Source organism: Phascolarctos cinereus, unplaced genomic scaffold (assembly GCF_003287225.1).
Source record: "Phascolarctos cinereus isolate Bilbo 61053 unplaced genomic scaffold, phaCin_HiC Scaffold_2;HRSCAF=192, whole genome shotgun sequence".
Taxonomy (NCBI): Eukaryota; Metazoa; Chordata; class Mammalia; order Diprotodontia; family Phascolarctidae; genus Phascolarctos; species Phascolarctos cinereus.
The window spans coordinates 312631175-312649532 of record NW_027555625.1 but is presented as its reverse complement, the minus strand read 5'-3'; the positions used below and the strand labels follow the sequence as shown (position 1 = coordinate 312649532).

Genomic DNA, 18358 nt, shown 5'->3' with positions numbered 1-18358 from the left:
TCATTACATTTATAAGCTTTTGCCCTAACCCACTCATCTTCCAGACTTCTCTATCTCTGTCCAGGGCATTGCCATCTTTCAAGTTCCAAGCTTCACATCCTTGGGGCCATCTTCCCTCTTCTTTACCCCACGCAGCCTATCAATCACTAAACCTTGTTGATCTGACTTCTGAAACATCTCTCATCTACATTCCCTTCTCTCTACTCACCCAACCTCCACAACTTGATTTCAGGCCCTCATCATCTTTTACCCAACTACTCTCTTCCTCAATCCTCTCCCCTCTTCAATCTAACCTCCACTCAGCTGCCAAAGTGAGGCCTGCCCATATCTCTATACTACCCAATAAATTCTCCCATAATTTTGCTCACTTCATGCAAGTCTTCTCATGTTTATCTGAAACAATCCTCTTCCTTATTTGCTATAGCATCACATTCATATGTCTAGGGATGTGAAGTCAGCTGGTACAGGCTTGTAAGAGCTGATAGTTAAATTTTCAATATGAGCATCTTTATCTTCAACATCTGTAAATACTATAAATCAGAGCCTCATTAATTGTTTTGTTGATTTTCTAGACTTAATGAAGTGGTGGAGAAAATTTTAATAAGGCAGATTAAACTTTAACATGTGCCACCTATACATTTTCTTCCAAAGAGAGAGCTGTTATACATTTATCAGCATACCACTATATATGCCACAACTTGTTCAATTGCCTCAATTCATGGGCACCCCCTCATCTCCTAGTTTGTTGCCACCACAAAAAGCCTACATATATATGTATCTATACTTATGTATATTACACACACATATGCATGTGTTTATATGTATCTAAACATATACACGTGTGTATATTTATCTATACACATACTTATATATCCTTTCCCTCTTCCTTTGGTATCTTGGGTCAAGGGAGGCGGGGTAGAGCTGGTTCTAGTATTGCTGGACCGAATGATTATTTGACATAGTTTAATAACTTTTGGGGCATAGTTGCAAATTGCTTCCTAGAATGCTGGAGCCAGTTAGCAGTTCTACCAACAGCTCATTAATATATCTATTTTTCCCACAGCCTCTCCAGTTCCCTATATATCATAGAAATGAGACCTTCCTTTATCAGAGAAGCCTGCAGCAATTTCCATCCCCTCCATCTCACCCTCACCTCTACCCCCACCCCTGCCCCCACTCCTGCCCTTTACCTCTTTCTCTTCTAATTTTAGCTGCATTGGTTTTGTTCATGGAAAAACATTTTAATTTTTTCTAATCAAAATTGTTCATTTTTACCTTCTGTGATCCTCTCTATCTCTTGGTTAGTCATGACCTCATCTCTTATCTATAGATCTGACAGGTAATTTTTTTCCTTGTTCCTCTAATTTGTTTATGAAGTCACCCTTTATATCTAAGTCCTAGGTACACACACACACACATACACACTTAGAGCTTATCTTGGTAAATGGTGTGAAACATTTTATCTTTTCCTAGTTTCTTACAGATTGCTTTCCAGTTTTCCCAATATTTTTTGTTGACTAGTGGGTTCTTACTTTAATAAGTGGTATCTTTGAGTTTATCAAACACTAGGCAACTGGTCCCATTTGTTTCTGTATATTATGTAACTAATCTGTTCCACTGATAAACCTCTCTATTTCTTAAAACAGTACAAAATCATTTTCATACTCACTGTTTTATAGTATAGTTTGAGATTTGATATTGCTAGATCCCCCTCCTTCCCATTTTTTTCTTTATTTCCCTTAAGATTCTTGACTTTTTCTTCCTCTAGAGATGAATCTTATTATTTTTTTCTATCTCTATAAACTAACCATTTGATAGTTTTATTGGCATGGCAGTGAATAATTTAATTTACATGGCATTGTCATTTTTATTAGATTGGCTTAGCCTATGCATGAACAACTAATATTTCTCCAATTATTTAGGTCCGTTTTCATTTGTGTAAAAAGTGATCTGTGGGTTGTATTCATATAGGCCATGTGTGTTTTGGCAATTAAACTCCCAAGTGTCTTATACATCTTCAAGTTATTTAAAATGGAATTTCTCTTTTTCATGCTGGATTTTATTGGCAATATACAGAAATACTGATTTATATGGGTTTGTTTTATATTCTGTAAGTTTTCTTTAGTTGTTCATTGTTTCAATTAATTTGTTTGTTATCTCAAGGGTTCTCTAACTAACCACATTATCTGCAAAAAGTGATAATTATTTCCTCTTTGACCACACATTCTCTAATTATTTTTTGTCTTATTGCTATAGCTAGCATTTCTAGGACTATATCAAGCAGTAATGGTTGATAATGGTGCTGTTTTCTGTGCCTCTGATCTTATTTGAAAGTTTATCCCCACTACAGATAATGCTGGTTGTTACTCCTAGATACTACTTATCATTTTAAAGCTATATTTATTCCTATGCTTTCTAATGGAAAATTAGGAATTGGCATTGTGTCTTGTCAAAAGCTTTTTCTGCATCTGTTGATACGATCATATGATTTTTTGCTCTTCCTTTTACGAATATTTTCAATTATGCCTATAGAGTTTTCCTAATATTGAACCAACCCTGCTTTCCTGGTATAAATCCAACTTAGCCATAATGTATAATATATTGGTGTGGTCTCCTGTATTAATTATTCATTAGGGATATTGGTCTATAGTTTTATTTCTCTGTAGTAAGGCCATATTTGTGTTATAAAAGAATTTGGTGGGATTCTTTTTTCCATTTTTTTTTCAAACTGCTTTTGTAGAATTTAAATTAATTGTTCTTTAAATGTTTGATAAAATTCATTTGTAAATCCATCTGAGGCTGGGTACTTTCTTTTCCTTTGGGAGTTTATTTATGGCTTGATTAATTTATTTGTCTAAAATAGGATTATTTAAAACCCACATAAATCATCAGCATTTCTATATATTACCAACAAAGCCCAACAGCAAGAGATAGAAAGAGAAATCCCATTTAAATTTACTGTAGACATTATAAAATATTTAGGAGTCTACCTCCCGAAACAAACCCAGGAACTCTATGAACACAATTACAAAACACTTTTCACACAAATAAAATCAAATCTAAATAATTGGAAAAACATCAGTTGCTCATGGGTAGGCTGAGCTAATATAATAAAAATGACAATCCTACCTAAGCTAATTTACTTATTCAGTGCCATACCAATCAAACTACCAAAAAATTATTTTATAGAGTTAGAAAAAATAATAACAAGATTCATTTGGAAAAACAAAAGGTCCAGAATATCAAAGGAACTAATGAAAAGAAATGCAGGGGAAGGTGGCCTAGCAATTCCAGATCTTAAATTGTATTATAAAGCAGCAATCATCAAAACTGCTTGGTACTGGCTAAGAAATAGGGAGGTGGATCAGTGGAATAGGTTAAATATGCAAGACACAGTAGTCAATGACTATAGTAATCTATTATTTGATAAACCCAAAGACCCCAGCTTCTGGGATAAGAACCCACTCTTTGAAAAAAACTGCTGGGAAAACTGGAAAAGAGTATGGCAGAAACTAGGCATAGACCCAAATCTCACACCATATACCAAAATAAAGTCAAAATGGGTTCATGACTTAGATATAAAGGCTGATACCATAAGTAAACTGGAGAACAAGGAATAGTTTACCTATCAGATCTATGGAGAACAGAAGAATTCATGACCAAACAGGAGATAGAGAACATTATGAAAAGCAAAATGGATATTTTGATTACATTAAATTGAAAAGTTTTTGCACAAACAAAGCCAATGCAACTAAATTAGAAGGAAGGTAGAAAATTGGGAAAGAATTTTTACAACCAGTCTCTCTGATAAAGGCCTCATTTCTAAAATATATAGAGAATTAAGACAAATTTATAAGAACACAAGCCATTCCCCAATTGATAAATGGTCAAAGGATATGAACAGACAGTTCTCAGATGAAGAAATTAAAGCCATCTATAGTCATATGAAAAAATGCTCTAAATCGTTATTGATAAGAGAAATGCAAATCAAAACAACTCTGAGGTACCACATCACACCTATCAGAGTGGCCAACATGACAAAACAGGAAAATGATAAATGTTGGAGAAGATGTGGGAAAATTGGAACACTAATACATTGTTGGCGGAGTTGTGAAATGATCCAACCATTTTGGAGGAGAGAATTTGGAACTATGCCCAAAGGGCTACAAAAATGTGCATACCCTTTGATCCAGCAATAGCACTTCTAGGGCTATATCCCAAAGAGATCAAACAAATGGGAAAAGGACCCACATGTACAAAGATGTTCATAGCAGCTCTTTTTGTGGTGGCAAAGAATTGGAAATTGAGAGGATGCCCATCAATTGGGGAATGGCTGAGCAAGTTGTGGCATATGAATGTAATGGAATACTATTATGCTATAAGAAATGATGAACAGGCTGACTTCAGAAAAACCTGGAAAGACTTATATGAACTGAGCGAAATGAGTAGAACCAGAAAAACATTTACTTACAACTTCACTAATGTGAAGATATGTTTAATAGGAATGTAAATGTAAAGCCTATATCAGATTGTGGGCTGTTCGGGAAGGGTGGGGGGGAGGAAGGAGGAGAAAAATTTTCAACTCAAAAGCATATGGAAATGATTGTTGATAAATCAATAAATTAATAAAATTGGGGGAAAAATAAAAAAAAAACAGGATTATTTAAGTACATATATTTCCTGTTATGTTGATCTGGGCATTTTATATTTTTAAAATATTCATCCATTTCCTTTAGACTATCAGTTTTATAAGCATATAACTGGGTGAAAGTTTCTAATAAGCTCTTTTATTTCTTCTTTATTGGTCATGAATTCACCTTTTCCATTTTTTGATCCTGGTAAGGTGGTTTTTTAAAAAAATCAAATTAGTTAATTGTTTATAATTTTTTGTTTTTTCTTTAAAAAGTCATTTCCTAGTTTTATTTATTCAATTCTTTTTTTTTGTTTTCAATTTTGTTTATTTCTTCTTTGATTGTCAGGATTTCTATTTTGGTGTTTGGAGCATTAATTTGCTGGTTTTGTGTTTTTTTTTTAAAAATTGCTTGCTCAATTCATTGATCTGCTTTTTTCTCTTTTATTAATGAAAGTGTTTTAAGACAGAAAATTTCCCCTAAAAATTCCTTTAGTTGCATCTCCAAAATTTTGGTATGTTGTGTCATTGTTATTTTTAATAAAATTATTTTTTCTATGATTCGTCTTTTGACCCACTCATTTTATAGGAATGTTAGTCTACAATTCATTGTTTCTTCTGTAGCCTCTTGTTGAATATATTTTATTGCACTGTGGTTCATAAAAGATGTGGTTAGTAGCTCTTATTTTCTGCATTTATGAGATTTTTATGCCTTAATACATGGTTAGTTTTTGTAAGAGTTGCCATGAACAGTTGAGAAATACCTAAGTTCCTTTCTATTCCCATTCAATAATCTCCAGAGGTCTTAGCGTATCTAATTTTTCTACAAATCTATTTTGATCAGTATCTTTCTTGTTTATTGTTGGGTTAGATTTGTCTAAGCATTGGGATGGAGTATATTTGAGTTTCCCTACTAGTACAGTTTTACTATTTCTCTCTGTAACTCAACTAACTTTTCCTTTACAAATTTAGAGGTGACCAGTGAATTCTTTGTATTTTGATTTTGCCTTTCCCCTGGTTCAAAGAGATCTGAGCAGTTTTATGATTTCTTGAAATGTGATGTCTCAGCTCTTTTTTGTAGTATGGCTTTAGTCCAAAGATAAATTTTCCAACCATCAATCTGTTTTTAAGGTCAGTTATTTTGCTATGAGACAGTTTACATTTTTCTGTTCTTTTTTAGTCTTTTCTGACTTTGTTTTAAATGTTTCTTATTGTTTCATGGAGTCATTGGCTTCTATTTGGTTCCTTCTAATTTCTAGGCAGTTTGTTTCTTGGGCAAGGTTTTGTACCTCTTGTGCTAAGCTACTAATTCCCTTTCCAATTTTTTCCCTCTAGCACTGTCATTTCCTTTTTTAAAATCACTTAAACGTTAAAAAGTCTCTTGCTTCATCTCTTTCAGGAATTCTAGAACTTGCCCATAGCCCAAGCTATTTTTCTTGGAGACTTTGTTTTGGAGTCATACTTTTCTTCCGGGTTTGTGTCTTGAGTATCCCTGTTACCTTGATGATGTTGGGACTCTCTTTTTGTTTTCTTATCCTTTCAACCTTCTTCCTGACTTCAGGTTTCATGTTAGGGTCAGACTCCGTGCATCTCTAGAAGGAATGTTAGGCTGAACTTGTGTCCTTGTGGATCCTGTGGCTGCTTTCTTTGGCTATTGAGTATTGAATTATTCTTGGATCTCAGGCTGTGGACTTGCATGCTTTCAGTGCTCCCACAGTGGCCAGGACAAAGTCTGATAGTTTCCCCCCACACCCCCACCCACTCAAGCTCTGAAAGTTCCTGACCTAGGTTTGGGTCTGGGCAACAAATCTATGGACTTGCCCCTGGCTGGAATCTCATTAGATTGCTGCTGAACTCAGCCACTATCAATCGGCCAGAAAGGTTTACTGGTTCAATGTGCAGAGCAGTAGGCTCCCCTTTGATCTAAATTCTTGCCTTGGTCATCCCACTACAGGGTTCAGTCTGGTCTAGAAGCTAGAGCTCAGACTGTGCTCTTCTCCACTCCTGGAGTCAAAGCCACACAGCTGCTGCTCACTTTGGAACTTGCTTCTTGCTAAGTACATAGTCTAGGGCCCATGACTACTTCTTACCCTGGACTTCCCCCTTGTGCAGTTCTCTTCCTCAGTCAGCCCTACATCTGTGACCAGAATTGGGTTGCGACAAAGCTGCTAGCTGGCATCTGAACCTGCATCTTCCACAAAGTCACATCCCTCTTTGTAGGTCTGGAACCTCTTGCCCAAGCATACAGGGTTGGCTCTCTTTCAGTCTGTTCTAGAATGTTCCATATAGTGGTTCCTAGCTAGACCCTATCCCCAGCATCTAGACTCCTTATGCAAAAAACTGGGATGGAAAAACGACTGATTTGGGGGAGAGTGGAATTCTATATCAGGACTTGATCTGGTGTGTTTCCAGGGTCTTTGTGGAAGAGTCATGGAGGAAAGTTTGGCAGTACCTCTTCCTGCTACTCTGCTATCTTGACTGGTCCCTCAATCTTTGTCAATTCTATCTCCATTGTATCTGTCATTTATCCCCTTCTCTCCAGGGATTCTTACCTAGTTCAGGCTTTTATCACCGCTTGAACAGAATATTATAATGATCTCCTAGTTTGTCTCCTAGCTTCTGGTTTCTCCTTTCTCCAATCCCCCCCTCCCCAAACCCCTCTCACCCCCCACCATGACAATATAGTCTTCTTAAAGCATGTGTTTGACCATGCTATTCCCCAGATCAAGTCTTGGGTAAAACTCACTACTGCCTTTAGGATAAAATACACATTTTTCAACGTGGCATTTAGAACTTTACATAAACTTTACATTCCAAATTTATGTCAGATTTCTCCCCTTCATGTGTAGAATTACTTCCTAGATGTTCCCCAGACTCAGCATTCCCAAATCCATCTTGAACAAGCTGACTCCTTGCCTGGGATGCCCTCTCAGAATTCCTAGATTCTTTTACACTCAGTTCAGATGCCACTTCTATTTACAAATTGAATACCTCATTAGAATTTAAGCTCATTGAGGAGTTGTAGACATTTAATAGACACATTTGTTGCAATGAATAAGATAAAAAAATTATTTTATTGATTTCAGCAACTGACTAATTTTAAATACAAAAATGTGAGGTAGTGAATAGAAATCTCAACTTGGGAAATCCTAGGTTTAAGTCATGTCTGTATCACATACTAGCTGAATGACCCTGGGCAAGTCACTTAACCTGTTAATAGTAGGCTACCCCTCAAGCAACTTAGACTATGGGCTAGCCTACTTTCCCCCAGAGGTAGAGCTTGCACCCAAATGCCAATAACAGTGAGTAGTGAAATTTGTGGCTGTGATTCTTGGAGATGGGAGTAGAGTCTTCCTTGATGGCTCAAATTGTGGAAGCTTTAGCATTGCTTGGGGGAGGACAAGGTGGGGAAGGCAAAGTTGGGAATGTCTGTGTCAATGTCTGAGCAAAACTTAGATGGGAATGTGATTGGCTCTCCATGGCTTTGGCTCTCCTGGCCCAGTGAAATGCAGCCCAGAAAAGTTGTGCTAGGGCATGCTCAGAAGGGACACTGCTGGCTGCTTCCATTGGAGGACTTAAAAAGGTGCAACACGTTGACAAGAGGAAACATGAGTATGGCCCCACATGCAGAGCCCAGCTGAATTGCTGCACCACACCACAGGAGGGCGCTCTGGCTCACCTTGCGCAGGTGCACCCCAGTCATCACCTTGACATAGCTCAGGATCCCACCGTAAAGTACCCAAGAGGTAACCTGAAAACACAAAGAGAGACATACCCCTTCCCTTCAGAAAGGATCCTCCATGGCAAAAAGAACCCTATGGACCTGACCTCCCAGTGTAATTGGCGCCCCAGCTGTTTTCCCTTCAGTACCAATGGGAGGCTACCTGAGATGACCTCCCCACCCCAAAATCAAACAGATGGTTTGATACTCGGTTCTACAAGGAACTCAGTTCTAGAAAGGGGAAAGAGAAGACAGGAGGATGGAAGAAGGGAGTTGAGAGAAGGGCGGAGGTTACTTACAATGATGGCTTCTCCCCAGTGAGAGCCCTTCAGCAGAGGGCAGGGACTCAGGACAGCCATGGCCAAGTTGTAGGCTCCAAAACCAGTGCCCACCATTGTGGTAACCCCCAGCCAAAAGAGAGACCTGGGGAGGGAAGCAAAAATTTCTGATGGCAAGAAGAGTCCATAGCTCAGACTTTTCATTGTCAGAAGTACTTTTCACTTCCCTCTCATATCCACACCTCCAAAGTAAATTTCTAAGGGGAAGATTTTATCTGATCCAAATATGATCAGTCACCTGCTAGCAGCCATGGAAGAATGTGATAGGCCTGGGGACCTGGGGAGCTATCACTGTCTCTGCTTTGTAATCTCTTGGTGAACTCCCTTCTCCTTTTTACTTTTTAAGTCTCAGTTTCCTATAACATGACAGTGTTTGACTAGGGTATCTTCCAACACTAACATAGTTGACACAGAGCAGCCCTTTTAAACCCAGTTAAGACTAGGTTCAAGTCCTGCCTTTGACAAACTGGCTGTCTGACCTTTGGCAAGTTCACTAACCTCCCAGAATGCTAGGCAATTTCCTAAGACTGGAAGAGAAGGTGGCAAACTGTATTTTTAGAGGAAGTTTCCTCATCTGGGAATTCCCTACACAAACCAAGTTATGGATCCAGCTCCTATGCATATCCAACATTTTATGTTCTTGAAGTCCTTCCAAGCTCTAATTTTTTGTGATATTCATTTGAACTTGTTTGTGTTAACATTGTAAATGTTCTTTTCCTGTGTGAGAACACTGTCTCAGTCAAGAACCTGTAATGTCCTGGAGGGTAGGGACAATGCCTTCCATGTTTTTGTTTTCCTAAGGCCCATAACCCCTAACAGGGCTCTGCACACAAGGGAAACTCAATTCAGGTGGTAGCCACAAGCCCATTGGTGAACATAGGCCCATATGACCAGCAAGAGCCTTCGGGATTCTGGTTTTCAAAGGAGTAGCTGCCAGTCCTTCAATAGTCAAGGTGAGGGGTGACACTCAATTGGGAACCTAGAATCCAAACAAAACCAGCAGCTGAACTCATCCATGGCCCCCATCACTTCTTCCAACCATCAATCCTACTCCCACTCACAGATGGGAGGATCAAAAATATTAACAGTCAACGCATTTATAGAAGTGTCAGGACTTCTCTGGCTGGGACGGACTAATTAAAAGGTGACTGGGATGAGTAGGGCAAGAATCCAGCCTTGACACAGGCTAGACCATTGAGGCCTAACCTGGGCCCAAGGACAGAAATTCTCAGAGTCTGTTCTGGAAAGGACCTTAGAACATAGAATATTCTAGGTGGACAGGACCTTAAAATTCAGTGTGGTCCAGTGAAGAGATTCACTGACTTCAGAGTCAGAGAATCCAAGTTCAAATCCTGCTTCTTGATAGGTAGTATCTCTTCATATAAGAAAACTTCCTTCCAAGCTCAGCTCTGGCTTTATCCTTTCAAGTCCTTTTAGGCATCTCTTTCATTTGATTGTGAGCTTCTTGAGGGCAGGAACTGTCTTTTGCCTTTTTATGATATCTCTATCAGCATAGAACCTGGTGTTTAATAAATGTGTGTTGACTGACAAGTGTTTTTCTTCCTCTTAAATTTATCTTTTTATCTTTGTTATTTAGTAGCTTCAGTTGTGTCTGACTCTTTGTGACCCAATTTGAGGTTTTCTTGGCAAAGATACTGGAGTGGTTTTCCATTTCCTTCTCCAGCCCATCTTACAGATAAAGAAACTGAGGCAGAAAGGGTTAGGTGACTTGCCCAGGGTCACACAGCTAGTAAAATGTCTCAGTAAATGTCTGTAAATCTGAACCCAGGCCTTCCTGACTCTATCCACTGTACCACCTAATTGCCATCTTTTATCTTTACTTACCTATTTATGTTAAAAGTCCCCCTGGAATATAAACTAGGTAATTTACTTAATTTCCCTGTGCCTCAATTTCTTTATCTGTAAAAATGAGGGGGTTGGACTAGATCAGGGGTTCTTAGGGCTTTTTGAGAGGAGCCCTCTGACAGCCTAGTGATGTTTATGGAGTTTATGGACCCCTTCTCAGAATATTTTTAAGTGCATAAAATAAAATGCAAAGGATTACAAAGGAAACCAATTATATTAAGATGTTATCAAAATAATTTCACACATGCCAACTTAAGAATCCTTAGACTAGACGGACCCTGAGGTCCCTTCCAGCGATAGACCTATGATTCTATGATCTTCCTCAAGAAAGAGTGAGAGGAAAGTATTTATATGGCACTTACATTACCTCATCTGATCCTCACAGCAACCCTGGGAGGCAGGTGCTATTATAATACCCATTTTACAGTTGAGGAAACTGAGGCAAATGCAGGCTAAGCAACTTGCCCAGGATCACACACCTAGTAAGTGTCTGAGACTGGATTTGAACTCAGGATTTCCTGACTCCAGGCATTACCTAGGTGCCCAAGTAGAACTGGCGTTAGAACCTAAGGTCCTTATTTCCTGATCCAGTTTTCTATCTACTCCTTCATTCTGCCTTTTAGGGGGGGCAGTTCCTCAATTACCCTGTCCTTTCCCTGTCCCTAGCTCCTGTTTATCTTTTTATCCCTGACTCCCTCCAATCGAGAGAAAACTTCAAGGGGCCAGAGTTACTCACATTTCAGGTAGGAACATAGACAGGAGGCAAACCAGGGGGTGGGTTATAGCACCAAGCACTGAAGACAAGTGGTAAGCCTTAGAACCATAGGGCAGGCAGGAGTAGGTATGAACAGAAGGGAGGATTCCATTGGTGAGGGCATTCACAAAAGCCACCGCAGCATAGATGAAGGCTAACTGGGCCCGTGACCACACAGGGGCCCTATTCTCCTCAGGCAGGGCCAATGGTGAGAAGCTGTCTCTGTTGCTGCTGTCAGCTGAGGCATCTTGGAGACTGAAGGATCTCAGAGTCACCTGGTTGACTGGGTGGTCCTCAGTAGAGTGTTCCCATCGCTTAGAGAGACGTGTCAGGCCAAAAAAGGCAGCCAGGCAGCTGGCCATCATGACAAACAACAGGAGAAAGTAGACAAAGGGGGAGAAATTGGCTGAGAGGTGACAGTTCTCTGGCTGAGGTGCTCTAGAAATGAAGTCAGGGCTCATGGTCATGTTCAGTACCTTCGGGATGAAGGATACTTTAGTGACTTTAGGTGGCACAGTGGTTATGGAACCATTGGTGACATGGGCACAAGTTTTGGTCCCTGAGCCCTGGATCAAAGCCACCAGAGCAGGGAGGAGACCACTCAACCCTTCCCCAACAAAAAGAGTGTTAAGGTACTGGGCTGGCAGGCGGGCCATGAAAGGCAGGAAAGTGACGGAGGAGGTGCAGTCCACTAGGGCCAGGATGAAGGTGAGGACCAGGAAAGCTGTGCTATGGGGAACACCAGCCACCAGTGAAGTCTTCTCCCACAGGAAAGCGAAGAGGAAACAGGCAGTCGTGCCCACGGCTAGCACAACATAGATGACTGGGACCTCAGAGAGGTAGCCAGGTCGGAATCGGTGGAGAAGGGTGATGAAGAGTGGACCCACATTGGCTAGCTGGATGATGACTGTGATATAGGAGGGTAGATTCCAACCCTCGGGTAGTTTTGGTACCAGCTGAGGCAACTCTACCCATAGTCCATTGATGGCCACCCAGGAGCCGGAGCCAAAGATGCAGATTAATAGGTGGGTGAACAGAGACATGGGTCACTTTCTCTGAGCTCCCCAGTGACTTTCAGGAGTGTCTAGGGAGTCACCTATTGAAGGGAGAAGAAAATTATACAATTTGCTGCATTTACCCACAAAGCTTTTGTACCTTATCCCCACATTTTAGCAGCCAATCTCAAGGGAGAATATTATGATAAATTGTTCCCTCATCATTGGTATAAATACATTCCACTCTCCTCCCTCTCTCCCCTACAAGGCTTAGTGAGAGCAGATGAAGAGGTGTGAAAAGCATAGAATCACATGTCAGAGCTGAAAAGGAACATAGAACAAAGAATGTTCGAGCTATGAAGGACCCAGTCCAATCTGTTCTTTGAACAGAGGAGGAAACTGAGGCTTAGAGAAGGGAAGAAGTTGGTCAGGAGACAGAAGCTTGACAATGGATTACAAAAATGAGCTCTACCCCTGAGGGGCTGGGGGAAGTGGGAGGAAAGCAGGCAAGTAGAGACTAGAAAGAGTATGTTGGGATGGGAAGCAGGAGGAGGGCAGCTTAAAAGTTGTTGAGAGATAAATGTCTGGTGGTAGTGGGGAAATACACTTGCATGTGAGTGAGGAGGTCGGGATGGCAGGAGAGAGCTGAGGCTGCCAGCAGCGCATTTTGGCTTGAAATTGAGGTTTTGTTTGGGGAATTGGCCAGAAAGGAACTTGTTTCCAGAATGTTCCAAGAGAATCAAAAGAGATATAAATATAGAATGTAAAAAGGACAGTGAGTGAGAAAGAGCCAGAGGGCCTGAGAGTTAGACAGACGGAGAGAATGAGGGATCAGCAAAGAGGGAGAGACAGCAGAAGAAGCGGAGAAAGTACATGGGAGAGAAAGAAGAGTGAATGAGTAAGAGATAGGGAGAGAAAGAGAGACAGAAGAAAGTCAGAGGAAGAAAGAGGCAGGGAAAAAGAACTGAGAAACAGAAAGAGATACAGAGCTCAGTGAAGGGAGAGAAGAAAAAGGAAAGAGACAAAACAAACCAAGGTGTTACATGTGAGGGTCAAACAGGGAAAACGTTTCTTGAATAAGGGAACTGATAATATGTAGCCTGGTTTCCAGCCACAGGCAGAACTTCTCTCTCCACTGCTCCCTGCCACACCCTCCACACCCAGCTTCACCCACAGGCACCTTCCTTAGCCCCTAGGCCTCCCTCCTGGACCAGCCAGAACTGGAAGAGGGAGCCTGGGCAGAGAGGGGACTGGCCTTGGAGGGGCCAGGTGGTGGCTGAGCAGCTACTGTATCCGTAATAAATAATACTTTCCCAGCCCTCGTTTAAGTCTTAAATTAGAGCAGGATAGGGCAGGAATTAAATTCATTTTAGATTTTTGGTCAGGCACTGAATCATGGATGTGGAAACTCTCCATCACTGCAGATAGATAATTCATTTAGAGAAATTTTTGTAGGCCCTTGGGGGTCCTGACTCCTTTCTACTAGTACTCTATACAATTAAAGGCCATAAAAATTACATAGAAGGGCCTTTAACGATCCTCTGCTCCAATATCTTTATTTTCTAGTTAAGGAAACAGGCCCAGAGAAGCAATCTAGTAAATTACAGAACCAGAATTTGAATCCAAGTTTTCTGATCTGCTCTCCCACTGTATCAGTCACTCCTCACTCTATCCAATATACTTGTGGGTTTGAAAAATAGATCTTCCCATCCTCCAAAAGGCTGGGACATTGAGGCTGAACAGATGACAGGCAGGCAGGTACCCAGCCACCTCCCCTGCAACCCTCATGGGAACAAAGGGATCCCTCCTGCACATTGGATGTTATAAATTAGGCAGACATTAACACTGAACATAATCCTGGAGTGAGGCTCAGGGTGGCTTTAGCTGCCCGATCCCTTCTTATAAGTTGGAACTGTCTATGTACCTTCTGCCTGTTAGGAGGACTTCCTGAAAGAAAGGGACTTTTCCTGAGTCTCCTCCTTTGTTCTTTCCCAACTTCCACTGGCCGCATTGCTATGGGAAGTGCTCAGATTCAAGTACCCAGGGATTCCTATGCTTATAGGATTTAGAGCTCAAAGAACCTTAAAGTACAACCCCTTGTTTGACAAAGGAAGAAACTGAGGCCCAATGAGGGAGAGGATCTTTCCTAAGTCACACAGGGGATTAGTAGCAGAGTTGTCTTTGAACCCAGGTGACACTATATCCTTCGGTGACTGTCTCTTGTATCCTCTTTTACTTGAAACCAAAACCCACCTCTCCACTCCCCTCCACAGCTCCCTTAAGCTAATTTCTTTTCAGAAAAGAAATATGGGCTTTGTGTTGATGCCTGATTTTAATTGCAACCCAGTTTGAAAGAAAGAGTCAGATGATTTGATTAAGACAGAATATTTGAGAGCAGAAAGGTCTGGCCAATGTCTCTTCCACTGTCCATTCTAGTCAGGCTGACTCTTCACTGTCCCCCCCTCCCCACTAAGCTTGTCTTCATCTCCCGTGGAATACCTTACCCATCCCCCAACCCAGGCCTGCTAAGTCCATGTCTTACTCATCCTGCAAAGGTCCATTTCCTCCAAATAATCTTGTTTATCTGTTTAGTTATAGCTGAAGTAGCCCTGGAAATCAGGAGACCTGAGTTTAAGTTTTCCCTATTTCCCTACCACTGGATAGAATGCCACACCTGCAGTCAGAAAGATCTGAGTTCAAATCTGACCTTAGACACTTCCTAACTGGCTGACCCTGGGCAAGTCACTTAACCCTGTTTGCCTCGGTTTCCTCATCTGTCAAATGAACTGGAGAAGGAAATGGCAAACCACTCCAGTATCTTTGCCAAGGAAACCCCAAATCAGGTCATGAAGAGTTGGACGTGACTGGAAACTACTGAATATTAACCTCCCTACCACATTTCCTGCGTGACCATGGGTAAGTCCCTTTCCTTTTCTGGGCCTCAGTTAGTCCACCTATCAAATTAGAGTATTGATATACGTCTCCTTTGCAACTTTGATATTCTATTTTTCAGTGTTCCGTCTCACTCACACTCTTCATCCTTTCCTAGGAACCTTTCATGCGCTGACATTCTATGTTCTAAGGTCACTTTTTAGCTCAAAGATTCTGTGAGTTTAAGATTCTCATCATGTCCCACTCTACCCATCCCTCCTTATCTCCCATGACTTCCCTTGAAGATCTTCTACCACAGTTAGGTCCCACACATGCCAGGCTCATTCTGTACTTGGCTAGGTCCTTATACTGTTCTCTGCAACCTATTGTACCCCCATTTGTACCTACTCAAACTCTGCCTCTTCAAACCCTGGCCATCCTTCAAAGTCAGCATCTGGTCCCATCTCCTGAAGAAACATTCCTGAAATAACTACAGAGCCCTAGAATATCAAAATTGGAAGGGCTTTTAGAGACCATCTAGTGCAGTCTCCTTATTTGAAAAGAGAGAAAACTAAGGCCTAGAAAGAAGAACTTGGGGTAATTTCCCAAGGTCACATAATGAGTTAGCAAAACTAGGACCAGACCTCAGCTGCTCCATCTTATGATCTTGTGGGACTTTGGGTAAGATATTTAACCTCTCTCTTGGCCCAGTTTCTCCATCTGTAAAATGAAGAGGTTGGACTAGGTGTCATCTAAGGGTCCTTCCAGCTCAAAATCTTCGATCTTTTGAGTCCAAGAGCAGGAATTCTCAAATCCACAGTTATCACTCTCTTTTCTGAACAATTTTGATACTTACAGTCTCTACCATGCTATCAGACACTCAAGCACATGCTGTCTTGAATGATTTTTAATTGTTTCTTGTGTATAAGCCTGGTGACAAAATTATTCAAATCAATAATAATTAGAGAAATGCAAATTAAAACAACCCAGAGGTACCACTTCATGCCTATCAGATTGTCGAAGTTGACAAAAAAGGCAAACAACGAATGTTGGAAGGGATGTGGGAAAATAGGTACACTAAGATAATGTAGAGCTATGAACTAATCTAACCATTCTGGAGACTGATTGGGAACTATGCCCAAAGGACTACAAAACAGGGCCTCCTTTTTTTTTTTTTTGCTTTTTGGCTAGGCAATGGGGTTAAGTGACTTGCCTAGGATCACATAGCCTGTGCCTCCTTTTGATCCAACAATACTGCTACTGGGTCTATAAGTCCAAGGAGCTAAAAATTAAAGGACTAGTATGTGCAAAAATATTTATAGCAGCTCTTTTTGGATGGATGATAGATGCCCATCAATTGTGGAATGGCTGAACAAGTTAAGGTATATGAATATGATAGAATACTAAGAAATTCTGTCAGAAATTATGGAATATTATGAAATACTAAGAAGTTCTGTAAGGAATTATGAAGGGGATGAATTCAGAAAAAACTTGGGAAGACATATGAAATGATGCAAAGTGAAGTGAGCAGAACCAGAAAAACAATGGATACAGTTAACAGCAATACTGGAAAGATAATCAATTGTAAAAGACTTAGTAACTCTGATCAAAATGATGACCCAGCAAAACTCCAAAGGATTCGTGATGAAAAATGCTATCCATGTGGACTCAGAGTCCAGATTGAAGCGTATTTTTTCCTTTTCTGGCTAATATGGAAATATTTTGCATGACTTCATATGTATAATGGGAATTGTATTTCTTGCCTTCTCAATGGGTAGGAGAAGGGGTGGAGAGAAGGAAAGAATTTTGAACTGAAAATAAAATTTGCTGGTGTGGAAAGGTCCCAAGAGAGTCCCCCTTGGCACTCACTCCAACCTCCACATCCCATCAGTTGTCATGTTCTTCTCTACTCTTCCTTCTCTCCAGTAACAGGACCATCATCAAGGTGCAGGTCCTTATCACCTCACATCTGGACTATTGAAAGAGACTGCTAATTGGTTTCCCAGGCACAAGTTTCTCCCCACTCCAGTCCCCTCAGCTGTCAAACTGATATTCCTAAAGTATTGGTCTGATCTATCATATCACTATTCAATAAATTCCAGTGGCCCCCTATAGCCTTCACAATCAAATATAAACTGCTCTGTTTGGCTTTTAAAATCTTTGGGTAATCTGGCCCCTTCCTACCTTTCCAATTTTCTTTCAGGTTGTCTCCAGGTAGTCTGCAAACCAGTAATATGGGCCTCCCTGCTGTTCACGGCTCCACCTGCCCACTCCGCATTTTCACTGGCTGTCTCCAGTGTCTGGAATTCTCTCCTTCCTCCTCTGTCTCCTGGCTTCCCCGATTTCCTTCAAGTCTCTTCCAGTTATAATCCCACCTTCTATATATTGCCTTTCCTGACATCCCCATAATACTACTGTCATCCTGGGCAATGTTTCCAATGTATTCTGCCTGTATCTTGTTTATATCTAGTTGTCTGCATGTTGTTTTCCTGTTATACAGCAACTGCAGCTAGTGCTTTTGCCTTAGTATTGGCAGTGACTAGTATACTGTCTAGCGCATAAATAGCTGTTGACTGGATGACTCCTATATGTCACTAATTCAGTGTGACCTTTTTTTTCTTCACCTCAGTATTCCTCATCTGTAAAATGAGGGGATTGGACTACAAAAACCCTTCCAGGTCTAATATAAAGGAAGCTTTTTCAAATGAAGCAAGACTGTGCTCAAACAGAAGCTAGAAATGGCGTTAGGCATGGGTAGGGAAACAGGGAGCAGTCATAGAGGCTTTGGGGGGGTGTAGGGGAAGGCTGTAGATTGCAAACTGCTCTGTCTGAGAGGGGAACCCATTAGAGGAAATCTGAGCCAGGGCAGGGCAATGCTGGCCATGTGGGGCTAATGGAAAGAGTGGTGAGGCTCCACCCAGTCCCTTGCTTATAACGGCCAGGGCCAGGACAGTATCTTGGCCTTGAGATCTGCAGATCAAAGTACCCCTGTCTGGAGCCTGGGGAGCAGAGAGCCTGAGAAAAAAGTCGTTATCGAGTGCCCACTTTCACCATGTTATTAATATTTAATCTCTATGAATCACATTTCATCCTCATGCTGGGGGCTGGTTAGTGGGAGCTTAGCCCTTTTACCTATATTGCCTCTGAAAGCCTCCTCTGTAACCACCCACCCCAAGAGCAGAA

The 18358-nt window shown here is 41.0% G+C and overlaps 1 protein-coding gene across 1 annotated transcript; it reads right to left on the bottom strand.

Annotated features, from left to right (window-relative positions):
* Positions 1-7685: 7685 nt before the first annotated feature.
* LOC110211327 (solute carrier family 52, riboflavin transporter, member 3-like) lies at positions 7686-12392 on the bottom strand. Its single transcript, XM_020990553.2, has 3 exons — positions 11292-12392; positions 8651-8774; positions 7686-8381 (listed from the first exon to the last, which is right to left on the bottom strand). The coding sequence occupies exons 1-3, from the start codon at positions 12350-12352 to the stop codon at positions 8169-8171; spliced, it is 1398 nt and encodes a 465-aa protein (XP_020846212.1). The 5' UTR covers positions 12353-12392; the 3' UTR covers positions 7686-8168.
* Positions 12393-18358: the final 5966 nt, after the last annotated feature.